The 15618-nt window shown below is 40.8% G+C and overlaps 1 protein-coding gene across 1 annotated transcript in view; it reads right to left on the bottom strand.

Annotated features, from left to right (window-relative positions):
* Nucleotides 1-15618, bottom strand: part of LOC122920662 (kinesin-like protein KIF18A) — a 125137-nt gene that overhangs the window by 42567 nt on the left and 66952 nt on the right. The window contains exons 10-13 of the mRNA XM_044270339.1: nucleotides 10994-11156; nucleotides 8775-8939; nucleotides 7109-7230; nucleotides 5555-5793 (exon numbers count right to left, since the gene is read on the bottom strand). Of these exons, the coding sequence (XP_044126274.1) occupies nucleotides 5555-5793; nucleotides 7109-7230; nucleotides 8775-8939; nucleotides 10994-11156 (689 nt within the window). The remainder of the gene's footprint in view (nucleotides 1-5554; nucleotides 5794-7108; nucleotides 7231-8774; nucleotides 8940-10993; nucleotides 11157-15618) is intronic.

The following is a 15618-nucleotide window of genomic DNA, read 5'->3' as shown; positions in this document are numbered from 1 at the left end:
CTCTGATAGCTCTTCTTTATTGTTCAAATATAGTTGACAGACATAACCACCACATACATGATATAAACGTTGACGCGTTTCGGGTGAGTACCCTTAGTCATAACAAATTGCCTTATGTGAACCTTCTATATAAAGGGGTTGAACCATTCTCCACCCAGTGAAGTGGGTGGGAGTCTCCAACTCCATAGGTTAACACATAAATGGCACACCTTTTTTCGTTTACTCCATTCATCATGGTTGTAATCGAAAACACCTTAAGCGGACAGTTTTCCAGAGAAATTAACCCTGGACTTGCCAGGATATTCATTCCATGACAAAAAAGCCGCATAATGTGAACCAACACCATATCATTAGTTAAAATAGAAACATGTGATACATGCATAAAAAATTATGAAACATCAAAATACAAACTAAACATAAAAGGCCTTTAGCTTTCTGATAAACAGCAGTCCGTTCTTATACAATAACCATATAAGGAGATATGGCTGAAAAGCCGCTAATTTTTGGCATTGATAGAGGCACGATATCTTTACAGACCTGGATCCAGATTCATACCTGTTCTATACATTAGTGTCTACAGTTAAATTTATGGTGAATAACATGATATAATACTCCACTTGTCATTAACCCCGGGTGCGCTAAATTCATCTTATTCATATATAGCCGGAACCAAAGGAAAACATGTCAATACCCAGTCGTCCTCAAGTGGGCAGAAGAACAAGGAAAGTTATATATACCGATGAACAGAGATAAGTGTGATATGCCAAAAACCAAGTTACCTAAGACTCAACAATCAAAACCACTGTTAGATCAAACATAAGTATTAAATTATGTGAGGATTATAACACAATATACCAGTGAGCACTCAACCATATTTTGAGTGTTCACTGGTAAACATAGATCAACTCCCTCTTCAAGTTGAGACCTGCTGGAATCCTGGTTCCATGGAGCTAATGAAACTTATTATAGAGTTTGAAACTGGAAAACTGAATGCACTACAACAGGAGATTTCGTCTGTAAAGGAACTATTAGAGAAATTCACCAGTAATCCGGAATACATCCAGATGGAAGAGGAAATGAAACTTTCTATTACTAAACTCAAGGATACCATTATGGATTATAAACATTCTAAGTATCAACGGGACTTGTATGACTACAGCCATAATCAGGTCTATGAGTGGGGGAGGAGGGATAACCATTATTCTACACCCAGGTCAATATTAAAAACCCTTAAGAATAAGAAATTATCCAAACGAGTAGCTAAAGTTAGTTTCTCCTCAGATACAGAGGGTTCTGATTTCTCATATGCAGCAGGTGAATTGGAATCGTGTGATGTCTCCGCCCTGCCTCTTTCACATGATGAACCTGGCAATGTTGCCTCATACTATAAGAAGTCTAAAATAGAGAAAGATAAAAGAGATACATCCAATGTCTCAAAAAACATAGAATCAGAGGTGGACGGAAACATAGGTCAGCGACATCCAAGAGCCACACGACTGCAAACCAAACAAAAATAAGGAGTGATGATTTAAGTGTGATTAACCTGTCCAGTGTGAGTTTGACTGATGAACAGAGATATGTACTCTCCCTTGGTCTCAATTTTTCTCCCACAGTACATTTTGATATGTTCTCTACCTTACTCGACATTAATAAATTTGTACGAAATATTACAGTATCCAGTATGTCCTGTCTACCACGGATGTCCCACAAGGCAAGTCTTATGAACATGATAACAATTCCTTCAAAAATCTATTGTTCAAAGAACAACTGTCATTGTGTTGCCTTGAGGGACTCCAGGAGGAACAAGGAGTTAGGGATTTGCCAAGCCCACCTGGAAGGTTCCGTACACGAAATACCAAATTTTACCCTGTTATTTCCCGTACGGGAAGTATGGATATCTTCCAGGAGGTACTGGAAAAGGAATTAAAAAGTATAGAGATGGAAAGCAAGAAAACTCATACTCATAACAATTTAAGTGCATCACAAATTCAAGCTTTCCAGGAATTACAGAAACTTGACTCCTTGGTTATCAAAATGGCGGACAAGGGGGGGGGGGGGGGGGGGCGGTGGTCGTCATGGACAAAGAAATTTATGGCAATCAGCTACGTGAAATGTTGGCTGATGCATCCACGTACAATAAATTGCCAGGGGACCCCTTACGGGAGTACATGGCCGACTATTCACCACTGATACAAAAGGGCAAAGACCTGGGTATTTTCAGTGATGGTGAATATAGATATTTGTGCGTGGATGCCCCAGTCACCCCGATTATACACGCATTGCCTAAAGTCTATAAAGGCGTCCATCCGCCCCCCCTTCGTCCAATAGTGTCCGGCATGGGTTCACTGACAGAGCGTCTGGGTAGTTGGCTGGACAATATTCTCCAGCCCCTAGTCAGACGCACTCCAGGTTTCCTGAAGGATACGGGGGACGTATTACGGGCCATGTATAGGTTTAAATGGGAAGATGAATACAATTGGATAACGGCTGATGTAGTTTCTCTCTATCCCTCTATTCCCCACGGGGTTGCTCTGCTGGCAATGGAATACCATTTACATCGGTATACCGGACTTAGTTCCGATTATATTGATTTTGTCTGTCAGATTACCACATACCTTCTGACTCACAATTACTTTGTGTTTGATGGTGTGCACTACCTACAAACCCGCGGAGTGTCAATGGGGGCTAGATTCTCACCGTCTCTGGCCAACCTGACCATGTCATATTGGGAGGAGAAGTATATTTACAATTTGGATAATCCATTTATGCCTGGTCTGATCTGGTACGGCAGATACATCGACGATGTACTCATGGTGTGGGCCGGTGGTGTGTCTGCCGTGCCAGACCTCCAGGCATATTTGAACAATAATAATTACAACTTGAAATTCACATGTGTCACACATGAATCCCATACCAATTTCCTTGATCTGACACTCCGCGGGGTTCCGGGTGAGATAGTGCACACCATCACTTACAGAAAGGAAGTGGCAGGCAATTCCATACTAAATGCCAAAAGCCACCATCCCATGCATACTATCAGAGCAATACCCGTGGGTGAATTTATGCGCACAGCCAGAAATTGTAGTGAGATAGAGAAGCTGGATGAGGAATTTAATAAAGTGGAGGAGAGATTGAGAGACAGAAATTATCCCTCATGGATGATCAAAAGAGGGAGAGACATAGCAATACAGAGGGATAGGAAAGATATGCTATTTGGAAGGTCTAAATCTAGGTCCAGGATACGTACACCTGCTGGCGGTGTAAAGGCATTTGGAGACGGCGACCAGGAAGTTGTTCCTACCCTATCTCTGACATATAGCAGAGAATTTAACACAATCAGCTCAACAATAAAAAAATGTTTACCCATTCTGTTCGATGACGATATTTTATATCAAGCGTTGAAATCGGGCTGTAGGATCGTCTCCAGAAGAGCACCCACTCTGTCCTGCTCTCTGTCTCCATCCTTCTACACCGCCAGCAGTAAAGGTAATAGTTTTAGACCCAATTGGCTTACCTATAAAGGATTTACCAAATGTGGAGGTCATCCTTGTAAGACTTGCGGTTATGTGCTGCCGGCAAAGTCATTTGATAATGCAGCTCATTCATGCAAATTTTCCATCCAGAGTTATATGAACTGTAACACGGAGGGTGTTGTTTATGTCATTAAATGCACTCACTGTAACATAGTAACATAGTACATAAGGCCGAAAAAAGACATTTGTCCATCCAGTTCGGCCTGTTATCCCGCAAGTTGATCCAGAGGAAGACCCCTCTCTAGTAGCTATAGCCTGTAATATTATTAAGCTCCAGAAATACATCCAGGCCCCTCTTGAATTCCTTTATTGTACTCACCATCACCACCTCCTCAGGCAGAGAGTTCCATATTCTCACTGCTCTTACCGTAAAGAATCCTTTTCTATGTTTGTGTACAAACCTTCTTTCCTCCAGACGCAGAGGATGTCCCCTCGTCACAGTCACAGTCCTGGGGATAAATAGCTGATGGGATAGATCTCTGTATGTTGGCAGCACATCACGTAAGTTCAAAACCCGTATTTTAGAACATTTAAATTATATTAAAAATCCAAATAGTGTCAATATCTCTAACATAGCAAGGCACTTTATACAAGAACATGCCCGTCAGGTATCATTTTTTCAGGCTTATGCTATTGAGAGGGTTTTGGCTCCCAGGAGAGGTGGCGACCTCAAGAATAAAATCCTTCTTCGTGAGGCCTATTGGATTTTCAGGCTTGGCACCAGGATTCCAGCAGGTCTCAACTTGAAGAGGGAGTTGATCTATGTTTACCAGTGAACACTCAAAATATGGTTGAGTGCTCACTGGTATATTGTGTTATAATCCTCACATAATTTAATACTTATGTTTGATCTAACAGTGGTTTTGATTGTTGAGTCTTAGGTAACTTGGTTTTTGGCATATCACACTTATCTCTGTTCATCGGTATATATAACTTTCCTTGTTCTTCTGCCCACTTGAGGACGACTGGGTATTGACATGTTTTCCTTTGATTCCGGCTATATATGAATAAGATGAATTTAGCGCACCCGGGGTTAATGACAAGTGGAGTATTATATCATGTTATTCACCATAAATTTAACTGTAGACACTAATGTATAGAACAGGTATGAATCTGGATCCAGGTCTGTAAAGATATCATGCCTCTATCAATGCCAAAAATTAGCGGCTTTTCAGCCATATCTCCTTATATGGTTATTGTATAAGAACGGACTGCTGTTTATCAGAAAGCTAAAGGCCTTTTATGTTTAGTTTGTATTTTGATGTTTCATCATTTTTTATGCATGTATCACATGTTTCTATTTTAACTAATGATATGGTGTTGGTTCACATTATGCGGCTTTTTTGTCATGGAATGAATATCCTGGCAAGTCCAGGGTTAATTTCTCTGGAAAACTGTCCGCTTAAGGTGTTTTCGATTACAACCATGATGAATGGAGTAAACAAAAAAAGGTGTGCCATTTATGTGTTAACCTATGGAGTTGGAGACTCCCACCCACTTCACTGGGTGGAGAATGGTTCAACCCCTTTATATAGAAGGTTCACATAAGGCAATTTGTTATGACTAAGGGTACTCACCCGAAACGCGTCAACGTTTATATCGTGTATGTGGTGGTTATGTCTGTCAACTATATTTGAACAATAAAGAAGAGCTATCAGAGGAACTTAATCTGTCTCCGGGACCTTTCTTCAATATCTCCAGTTTATCTTGGATGAAAGTCAGAAATGCCAGCTATCAAACAAGACCAGTTACATGTTTCTAGCTGCTACCATTCAGGAGATAGCAGCATCTAAAGCAGCTCTTCCCCCTCCACTTTCTGCACAAGCTCAGTTTGGGCAGAACAGTTAAGTACTTTTCCCACAGCCCGAGCAAAACAGGTGGTTAAAAAAGGATAAAAAAAAAAAAAAAAAAAATCACAATCATGCCAGGATCTATAACTAATGATCCTTGACCAGTGTTAATCAAAAGGTGGAGCTTCACTTTAATTATCATATGAAACAGTGAAGCAGAACAGATCTTACGGCATGGCGTTGTCTGGGTGTAAGCCAGATGAGGAAAGGAGAGAATAGATGTAATATCTGGTACATCAGCTTTGTTCGGAACTTCGACAATTGTCTGGTCGGCCCATACGACGGCCTTCTCTCTATGGACCAGGTGCTTGAGTTCCTGGAAATCAGACTCTATGACGGCATTCGCTAATCCAGCCTGCTGCAACATCTCATATTGCCTCCGGAAGGCAGGTAGAAAAGTATTAAGCAACCTAGAAGAGCAAAAGGGAAAAGGAAAAGTTATCAGTAAGATGGATTCCTTTTATCACTCTGCAACAGAACACACAAAACTAGTTATAAATGATAACATACTGCTACGTGCTTTATTCACTAGATTACTAAAGTCTCTTTAGGATATGCAGGGTAACTGCCTTCCGGTATGAGGCCTACGGTAAGTAGTGTTGGTCCTGGATGAATAGATGTTCCAGAATTGTTATTACATGGGGAATGCTTGTAGCTATTAAAACAGGCATGTCAGGAGTGGTGAAAGGTCCTCTTTAAAAGGTACAGGTTAAAGTTAAAGTTAAAGGGGTTTGTCAAGGATCAAGAAAAAGTTGCATAAAAAAACCCCATAAAAGAACCATTGCTTATCCACTCCAGCTCCCCCTCGCCAGTCTTTGATTAATGTGCGGCAGCAGGGACTTCATGTCGACACACTTGACTGCTGCAGCCAATGACTGGCTTCTGCAATTTCAGTGAGTGGCTGTGGCAGTAACATGTGTTGTCATGACGTCTCACGACAAAGACTGGTGCGGGGGTGCTTTTTTTTTTAAATAGTTTTATGCATCCCTCCCTAAGCCCGTTTTTTCACTTGATAACCAACAACCCTTTTCACAGGTGTTTACAAGGCATATCCCCTAGCCAGAGGACAAGAGAAATGCATCTGATCGATAGGGGTCCCGCCACTGGAACCAACAGAGATCAAGAGAGCAGAGGTCCAGAATGCCCTATGACATGGAGTGGTGGTGCACTGACCAATGCTCGACTCGCTTCCATTGGACTGCTCCTGAACAGCTCTCGTGTGATCTCCAGCAATCCCATAGAAGTGAATGGAGTGGTGGTCACACGTAAACCACCGCTTTATTCTCATTAGGCAAACTTTAACCTCTGTTTTTGTGACTCCTGGTAGTTCCAGAGGTCCCACCAGCAATCATAGATGTATCCCCTATTCCCGTGATGGCTAACCTCCGGTACTCCAGCTGTGGTAAAACTACGACTCCCAAGATGTACACTTGCCTTGGCTGTTCTAAGAACTCCATAAAAATGAATGGAGAATGCTGGGAGTTGTAGTTTCCCCACAGCTGGAGTGCAGGAGGTTAGCCATCACTGGCCTATCCTATGGCTCAGGGATAAGTATTGTTAGTGGGGAAAACCCCATTTAAGCTTGATGATAAGCCACTATGCCATATTAAAGTTCGGCAAGTGTTAAAAGACAAATTTTCTGCCAAACTTTTAATCAACTCCTGTTGATTCAAGCAAAATTCTATTAGAAACAAAATATAACATAAAAACCACATATGCACCTACTTTTCACTGTATCTATATTCACGTTCTTGAAGAGACAAGAGGAGATTCATGTGTTCAATCTGAGATTTCAAATCTTTTACTTCTAGTTTTAAGTGGCAGCATTGTAAATCTTTAGAAAGCTCCTGAAACAGAGAAAAATAAAAAATGGAAAACTTACAGCTTTCCTGCAGACTGGAGCAACGCATACATCAACTTCCAGGCACATTTATCAGGGGGCGATTATGAAATGCCCAACTTATTCTAGGCCTTTACAATTAACTACTGGCTGGGGTAAATTATTCATGAAAATGTCACAGGAGCTATTTATAGAAAAGGATCATGGCTACTTTGCAAGAGAAGCTTATGAAATATTAACAAGTGAAATCTGTGAAGAATCAAAAAACCATTGGAAATTAACTTAAAATAGAAATATTACAATATTCAAATTCATCGCCTTCTACAATCGTTACACACGTCTGAGGCCTCAAAAAAAAGAGATAAAAAAACAAAAAAAAACAATGACCGACTTTCTGGTAGGCGTTCAGGAAATTATAGGATACTGGGAATAATTTTACATTATATTAAATTAAATAAGAATGTGAGATGATAATGCAGATTTAAAAGCAATGGACACCTTTGGCATTTAAAGGGAACCTGTCATGTGGATATTTGATTATAATCTAACTAATTATATACAATCTACTACAAAGTGCCTTAGATGTATTCACTTACTGGTGTGACAGATGGTTACCTCATAATATACACACAAAGATGCTGCATGCTAATGAGCTGATTCGAGTCCAGTGTGATGTCATTGAGTCCAGCGTATATTTAATTCAGAGCTATAGCCACTCCCCTGCCCACCTGCTGCTGATTCATATGGAAAAAAATTCAGCAGCAGTTGGGCGGGGAGAGTCAGGAGCTCATCATTATCAGCTGGAACTTTTCAATACAAGATGTTGGCAGATTGACTGGGTCAATTAAAGAAAGTGAGCCAGCATTTTGCTAAGCGAATCAGTCACTTATTTATGTTGCCCTTAGTTAGGACACCATAAAACTGGCGACAGGTTCCCTTTAAAAAATGATTTTTTACCTTGAGTACAAATCAGTCATTTATTTTTAGTTTACAACCTGCTCCTAGTTTTAAAATTTTATCATGTGAAAGTAATACATGATGGATGTAAAGCCTATGTGTCCAGGATGCTGCAGTCTTCACTAGCTCTCAAGTAGAAGCACCGCTTCATTCCTAGACTGATTTCCCATTCTACATCTCCTCTCACTTGTACTGCCAGTCACCGATGCTGAGGAGTGTACGATTTCTCTTCTCCCCATTGAGCTTCCCTTTAACCTCTCATTCTCTCTATACTTGTACACAGCCTGTGCGAGTCTTCACCCTGCTCTGATGAATTTATGAAGCATATGATTTAGCAGCACATGTCAAGTGAGCTCTAAGTGAAGAAGTCAACACACACTTTGCAGAGGCAAGATGGTAGGAAATTATTGAAGACAACAATTTAGAAAATTATTTAAATTTTGCAGTGACATTCATAAAATGGTAAGACTACATGTACGGTCATACAGCAAAAATAATACATATTCTATAAAGTACGAGTATCATTCACTAAGATGAAAGCCTTGAAACAAAATATAGAACATTTTAGTCAATAAGCCAGAGCCCAGATCTTACCACTGGAATCTGCTTGTCCGGACCCAGCAATTTCATTTCATTTTCCAGACGATGGAGCCAATTTGTGTTCTCCTCAAAACGTTTCATCTCCTCTTGTTTTCTCTTCTGTATAATGGCCTGTTTGGCCGTCAAAGCCTCCAGTCTGTGATCCCTTTTCAGAGTTGCCTACAAAACAGACGGCAACTACAATATGACGAGTCTCCACAAACAAAACTAGTGACCTCTAAAAATTCTGCCTTTGAGAAACATTTGGATACCATCATCGAAGCTAAAATGACTGTCCTTCCTCTAGCATCTGATCGCTATCACTAGGGGGAGCTTTATTATTGAAGTCAGCTTATGCAGTGAGTATTATATATATATATATATATATACATATACATATACACATACACATACACATATACACACAGACACACACACACACACACAAATACAATTAAGTATACTGCAAATATAAACCTATATTTTTAAAACCAGTGAGCCCAACCTTTGGCTCTCTAGCTTTTGCAAAACTACAACTCCCAGCATGCCCTGACAGCCAGAGGCCAAAGTCGCTCAATTTAAAGGGGTTGGTCACTTTAGGAAATCTTTAAAGGGAACCTATCACCTGGATTTTGTGTAAAGAGCTGAGGACATGGGCTGCTAGATCGCCGCTAGCACATCCGCAATACCCAGTCCCCATAGCTCTGTGTGCTTTTATTGTGTAAAAAAAAATGATTTGATACATATGCAAATTAACCTGAGATGAGTCAGAGCTTGAAAATAGGTCTCTTCTCTGGTCACACAAGTAAGATATGACTCATGTTAATTTGCATAAAAGGCGGGAAGTACAAAAATGCATAATACTTATTGAATTCGTCTGCAAATGAAATTAAAAGCGTAATTTATATGTTTAGGGTAACACAATGAACATTTCGAAACGCTCAGTGAGGGAAGCATAGTAGAGGTGACAGGTTCCCTTTAAAAGCTATGTAAACCTTTGGGGGCAATTTCTTTTTTCTTTTTTTTTATTATTAGTGCATTGTACTCATTATGAGCTAAAAATAATTTTTTCAATTGGTCTCTTAAAACTATTGAGCCCTTTTCTCTGTATAGAGCTGAGATGCCCTACTAGCAGGATCATAATTTTCTCTCTCTTCCGTCAGACAGGGAATACACGACTTTCGTAAATGGGGAACCTGGCTTTTCAAGAAGCAAAAGACTAAGACACTACTAAGCTTATTAAATGCATGTTTCCAAAAGTGGGTAACCTACTTAATATTAAGCCACAAGCAGAGGAATAACTTGAGGCTTCTAGGCTCCAATGCAAAACCTGTAAATGGCCCCCAAAGTATCATGTGTACTTTATAGTACTGGTCTCCTTCTGTGAAGCAGAGGGATCTTCTGGGTCGCCTTTGAAGCCCTGGTGTGCCTGCATCGTCTGCACCTCTTCCTTGTGACACCCCTGTACACAACGTCTGTCATACTCCTCACACAATCTCATATCCTTTTCTATGATTTTCACCTTACTATATGCAAAACTGGCACATCCAGCGATTGCAGGGTGAGTGGGGTACAGGGGGTTAGAATAAATTCCTGACAACCGAACAGATCTCAGCATCATCCAACTTCTTGGGAATTCCGTTTGGCACATCGCTCGGTGGAGCTGCAGTCTCTATAGTTACTCTGCCGTCATCTCAGGTCCACAAACAGATTATAAAAAAATATACATTAGAAACAGCTGCCAAGTTAAAAAAATATATATATAAAAAATCCAACCCTATATTGTCAGGTGGCAGGTTGCTACTTTACGTCCTGTAAATTCAAGCTTTCATTTTAATATGTGCTTGAGATCGTCAGCATGTTCGCAAGAATAAAAAAATAAATTCTAAATCAAATACACCGGCATATGGTCCTCTCACCAATTCTGAGTTCTGTAGCTAAACTTTCAAGAATTAAGGCAGTTCAGAGATGCCAACCATATGTCCATTGAAAGCAAACAGTCATGTTCGTTGAAAACCTCACCACACATCTATCGAGTGTATGTAATCTTTTCGTGAAATGTATTTCCTTTAAACCATCAATGCTGCGCAGGAGAGGAGACGCTACAAGTTAAAACCATAAGGCATTTAATCAAGTTTAAGCCTTCTGACATTTTTAATTTCACAAAGTCTGCATAACTTGGCAGGTTGAGAAGTCGCACTATACTTGGTGACATTCACGTCTGAAGGACTCACCTTTATCGTCTGCTCATGGGAGCACATCATCTGAATCTGCTCGTGGTACTGCCTCTGGTAAATGGCCTTTAGTTCTGTTTGCTTCAGACGCATCTCCAGGTTGCAGAACTCGGTCCTGATTTCTTCTCGGTTTGTAAAAATGGACTGGAGAAGTTCTTGGCACCTGCAAATCAGAGGAGGAATTATGTTTAAAGGAGTTTTCCGGGACTTCGGCTGGCGTTACACGGCCATCTTGCCTGAAACACCCGTTGAACGATCGAAGATCGCTGCGTAACCAATGGACTAAATGGGGTTGCAAGACTATTTTCAAGTTGCTGCAACCCCAGAATCGCAAAGAAATCCAGCACTGTTGGATTTTGCCATTCTGGGACGCAGCAACTTGCGAGTCAGTTAATAAGCCTGTTGAGTGACTCAATTAGAGCATCACACATTTCACCAATCAGTGCAAGGCTCTTCTGTGGACATCTATAGAGGAGGTCTTCTTTGTGCCGACTGCTATAGAAAGATGACATTTGTTGCAAAAATTGTCACCAGCTTACTCAGGCAAAGGGATGGAGTAACATCTGAAGACAGAAGCGTTAGACTTAAAGGGCATCTGTCAGCAGACTCGTACCTATGACACTGGCTGACCTGTTACATGTGCGCTTGGCAGCTGAAGGCATCTGTGTTGGTCTCATGTTCATGTGTGTCCACATTGCTGAGAAAAACGAGCAAATGAGCCTCTAGGAGCAACGGGGGTGTTACCATTACACTTAGGCTCTGGTCTCTTGGCAGCTGCCGCGCCCTCTGCTCTTTGATTGACAGGGCGGGAGTGAAAACACGATCACACCTGCCTGACTCTGTCAATTAAAGTGCAGAGGGTGTGGCAGTAGCAGAGCATCTAGGTGTAATGGTAACGCCCCCGTTGCTCCTAGAGGCTCATTTGCATATATTAAAACATCATTTTTCCCAGCAATGCGAGCACATATGAACATGGGACCAACACAGATTCCTTCAGCTGCCAAGTACACATGTAACAGGTCAGCCGGTGTCATGGGTACAAATCTACTAAAAGATGGATGGCCTTTACAAATGCACCAAATTTATCAAACATTGAGTGACATTTGATAAATTTACAGTGACGCAGGCTCCTGCAAAATCCCTCTTGTGATAAATCTCCTCCGTGTAGTTAGGAGATGCTCTGGAATTTGTACATTATGTGGAGTACAAGCATTTACTATAACAGATTCGTCAGGATTACTTCCAAATGGGAAGTAATCATCTTTTTACTGTATTTATTTTATTTTTTATAACCTTCCTGGGAAAACAGGAGAGATCAAATAGGAGCTATAATTTATGTCCTGACTCTTCAGAATGGAAAGAGGCAGTGTATTGTGTTAGTTCTAAGCCTGGGGATACATTTGAACAGCTCAGACACCAGCTGTGCGGCTCTGCTAATGTGCAACAGTAGGTTTTAATGAAAGTTGTAGACGGTTCCTGTAATTCTTAGTGCATTCCCTATTACGTGGATGGTGATGCTGCTCTGCTAAATTTTTTATATAGAAGAGTCTACAGCTTGTGGAAGGCTTGTGTTAAGGGTGCCAGAGTCAGCAGCATCACGGCTAAGGGGATAGCTCAGAAAAGGTATATACATACAGGCACGGCTAATTGAATCTTGAGACAATTGCAAGCATCGCAGACCTGAGTTTTAAATTGATAATAAGGGGCTTTCGATTTAAAGGGGTTGTCCCACAAAAAATATTCTACAGTTTTCAAACCAGTAACAGGATCTGAATACTTTTGTAATTGCATGTCATTAAAAATTCTGCATAGCTATTGAACTATTCAATGAAATATATCTGTATAGCGCAACCCGTTTGTTTTTTTTCTTATTTCTTTGTCCGGCTCACTGAGAAGGCCGCACATGCTCAGTATTATCCTTCAACTGCCTCCTGAGCTGTGATAGGGAGAGCATGGACACGCCTCCTGAGCTGTGATAGGGAGATCATGGACACGCCCACTGATATGCAGCAGAATAGACACTCCCCCTGAGCTGTCAGCTTGATATAAACCTAGCGGAGCAATGAATGAGGAGATCTCTGGATCCATGGAATGTACAGGGCTGGTTCTAGCTTTGTTACAGAAAGATTGTCATGTACTATAGGATGTCAGATTTTTTTACATTAATCACAGCTCAGGGAGAATCTGTGTCATGATAGCTTTAGAGTGATTAAAAGGTTTGCCCCCTTCATGTTTGTAAATTAAAAAAATGTTAATAAAATTTTTTATCCGATTTAAATAAAAAAAAAATAAATAAAAAAATAAATATATATATATATATATAGAGATAGAGAGAGGTTTGCCCCCCCCCCCCCCCCCCCCCCAAGCAACATTTATGATGTATCTACAGGCATCCTAGCAATTATTGGAGCAAGAGGGGTCCCCTGGGAGAATGGAGCGGAAACTTGCATGTGTTACCACGGCTCCATTCACCTTAGGGTGCCTTCGCAGACCGCGGATTTTGTTGTAGAAATTTCCACAACTAAAATCAGTTCCATTCATTTGAATGGGACAGCAAGCATGTGGATTTCTGCAAGCCCCAATCAGGTGAATGGAACGGATTTTCAGTCGCGGAAAATGCTGCAACTAAATCTGCAGAGTGTGAAGGAGTCCTTAGGGTCCATTCACACGTCCGCAATTCTGTTCCACATTTTGTAGAACGGAATTGCAGACCCATTCATTTCTATGGGGCCGCACGATGTGCTGCCCGGATACGGAAATGCGGACCCGCACTTCCAATACCGAAAAAAATAGAACATGTCCTATTCTTGTCCGCAATTGTGGACAAGATTAGGCATTTTCTATTAAGTGCTGGCGATGTGCAGTCCGCAAAATGCAGAACGCACATTGCCGGTGTCTGTGTTTTGCGGATCCGCGAAACACACACGGACGTGTGAATGGACCCTTATGGGACTGAATAAGACAACTGAACTCTGTACTCAAAACTAGACTCTTGCTCTCATGATCAATGGACATCCAATCGCTTGGGCACCCTACCTCAGCAGCCCTTTAGCTACAACTGGTCCTAGTGTGCGTCACTGCTACACAGAATTCAGATTGTGAGCTCCACTGGAGACGGGACTGTTATTAGTGTTTACAATCTGTGTACAGCATTCTGGAATATGTCGGCGCTAGAGGATACAGATTCTTTTAAAAAAAAAAATATATATATATATATATATATATATTCCTGTAGTTTATATAGCATCAATATATTCTGCAGAACTGTACACAAACGTAACCACTCACGCCAGAATCCTTATTTTATTTTTGGAGAATGGGAGGAAACCAAAGTCTCTAGCGAAAACCCAAACATCATGCAGATAGGTATTGGGTTCGGCCAGGACTTCATTGCTGCAAGACAACAGTGCCAACCATTGCACACCATAAGATCCCTGCTGAACTTACATACAGGTGAAAAATTAGAATATCATGCAAAAGTTCATTTATTTCAGTAATGCGAATTAAAAGGATTTGCATTAATGCAGCCTAAAATTAGAATATTGTGAAAAGGTTCGATATTCTAGGCTCAAAGTGTCACTCTCTAGTCAGCTAATTAATCCCGTACCCCCTGAGCAAAGGGTACCTCAAAATTATAACTTTGGGGTTTCATAAACTATAAGCCATAATCATCCAAATGATAACAAATAAAGGCTTGAAATATCTCGCTTTGCATGTAATGAGTCTCATATGTTAGTTTCACCTTTTAAGTTGCATTACTGAAATAAATGAATTTTGCACAATATTCTAATTTTTCTAAGTTTCATCTGTATTCTTAAAATGCCAATGTACATGCACTCCTCAACATCGAATTGCAACACCAAGCAAATTGTAATTACCGAGCAAATATGCAATGTCATTGTTCGGTAATTACAAAGGGAACTGCCAGCAGCGGATCTTGATGATTTGCGTGCCAAAGTGCATTTAGTGTGGCAGAACATTCCTCAGACAACCATTAATAACCTCACACTGATTTGCAAATCATTACCATGTCTATCGATCCTCTGATTTCCATAAATCAATGAATTTTCCTGGTATTACAATGTTGAGGAGTTGAAAGGGAACCTGTCACTATGATTTTGTGTATAGAGCTAAGGACATGGGTTGCTAGATGGCCGCTAGCACATCCACAATACCCAGTCCCCATAGCTCTGTGTGCTTTTATTGTGTAAAAAAAAAAAAAAGATTTGATACATATGCAAATGAACCTGAGATGAGTCCTGCCCCCGAGAGGAGTCAGGGACAGGACTCATCTCGGGTTAATTTGCATATGTATCAAATCCTTTTTTTTTTTTTACACAATAAAAGCACACAGAGCTTTGGGGACTGGGTATTGCGGATGTGCTAGCGGCCACCTAGCAACCCATGTCCTCAGCTCTATACACAAAATCCCGGTGACAGGTTCCCTTTAATATGGGATATAATGAAAATGGAGATTGCGGTAGGATTTCTTCTTCCATGTAAGAGAATGTTTTATTGTGGCTATTGTTTACTTGGAGAAGAATACCGGTAAGTGCATGCAGCCAGCCCACACAATATGTCAGTCTACGTGGGGGTGTAGAGCTCAGGGTCTCTGTCTATGTCAC

The sequence above is a fragment of the Bufo gargarizans genome, chromosome 10 (genome assembly GCF_014858855.1).
Source record: "Bufo gargarizans isolate SCDJY-AF-19 chromosome 10, ASM1485885v1, whole genome shotgun sequence".
Classification (NCBI taxonomy): domain Eukaryota; kingdom Metazoa; phylum Chordata; class Amphibia; order Anura; family Bufonidae; genus Bufo; species Bufo gargarizans.
The sequence above is the reverse complement of the archived record's forward strand: the minus strand, read 5'-3'. Positions and strand labels throughout refer to the sequence as shown.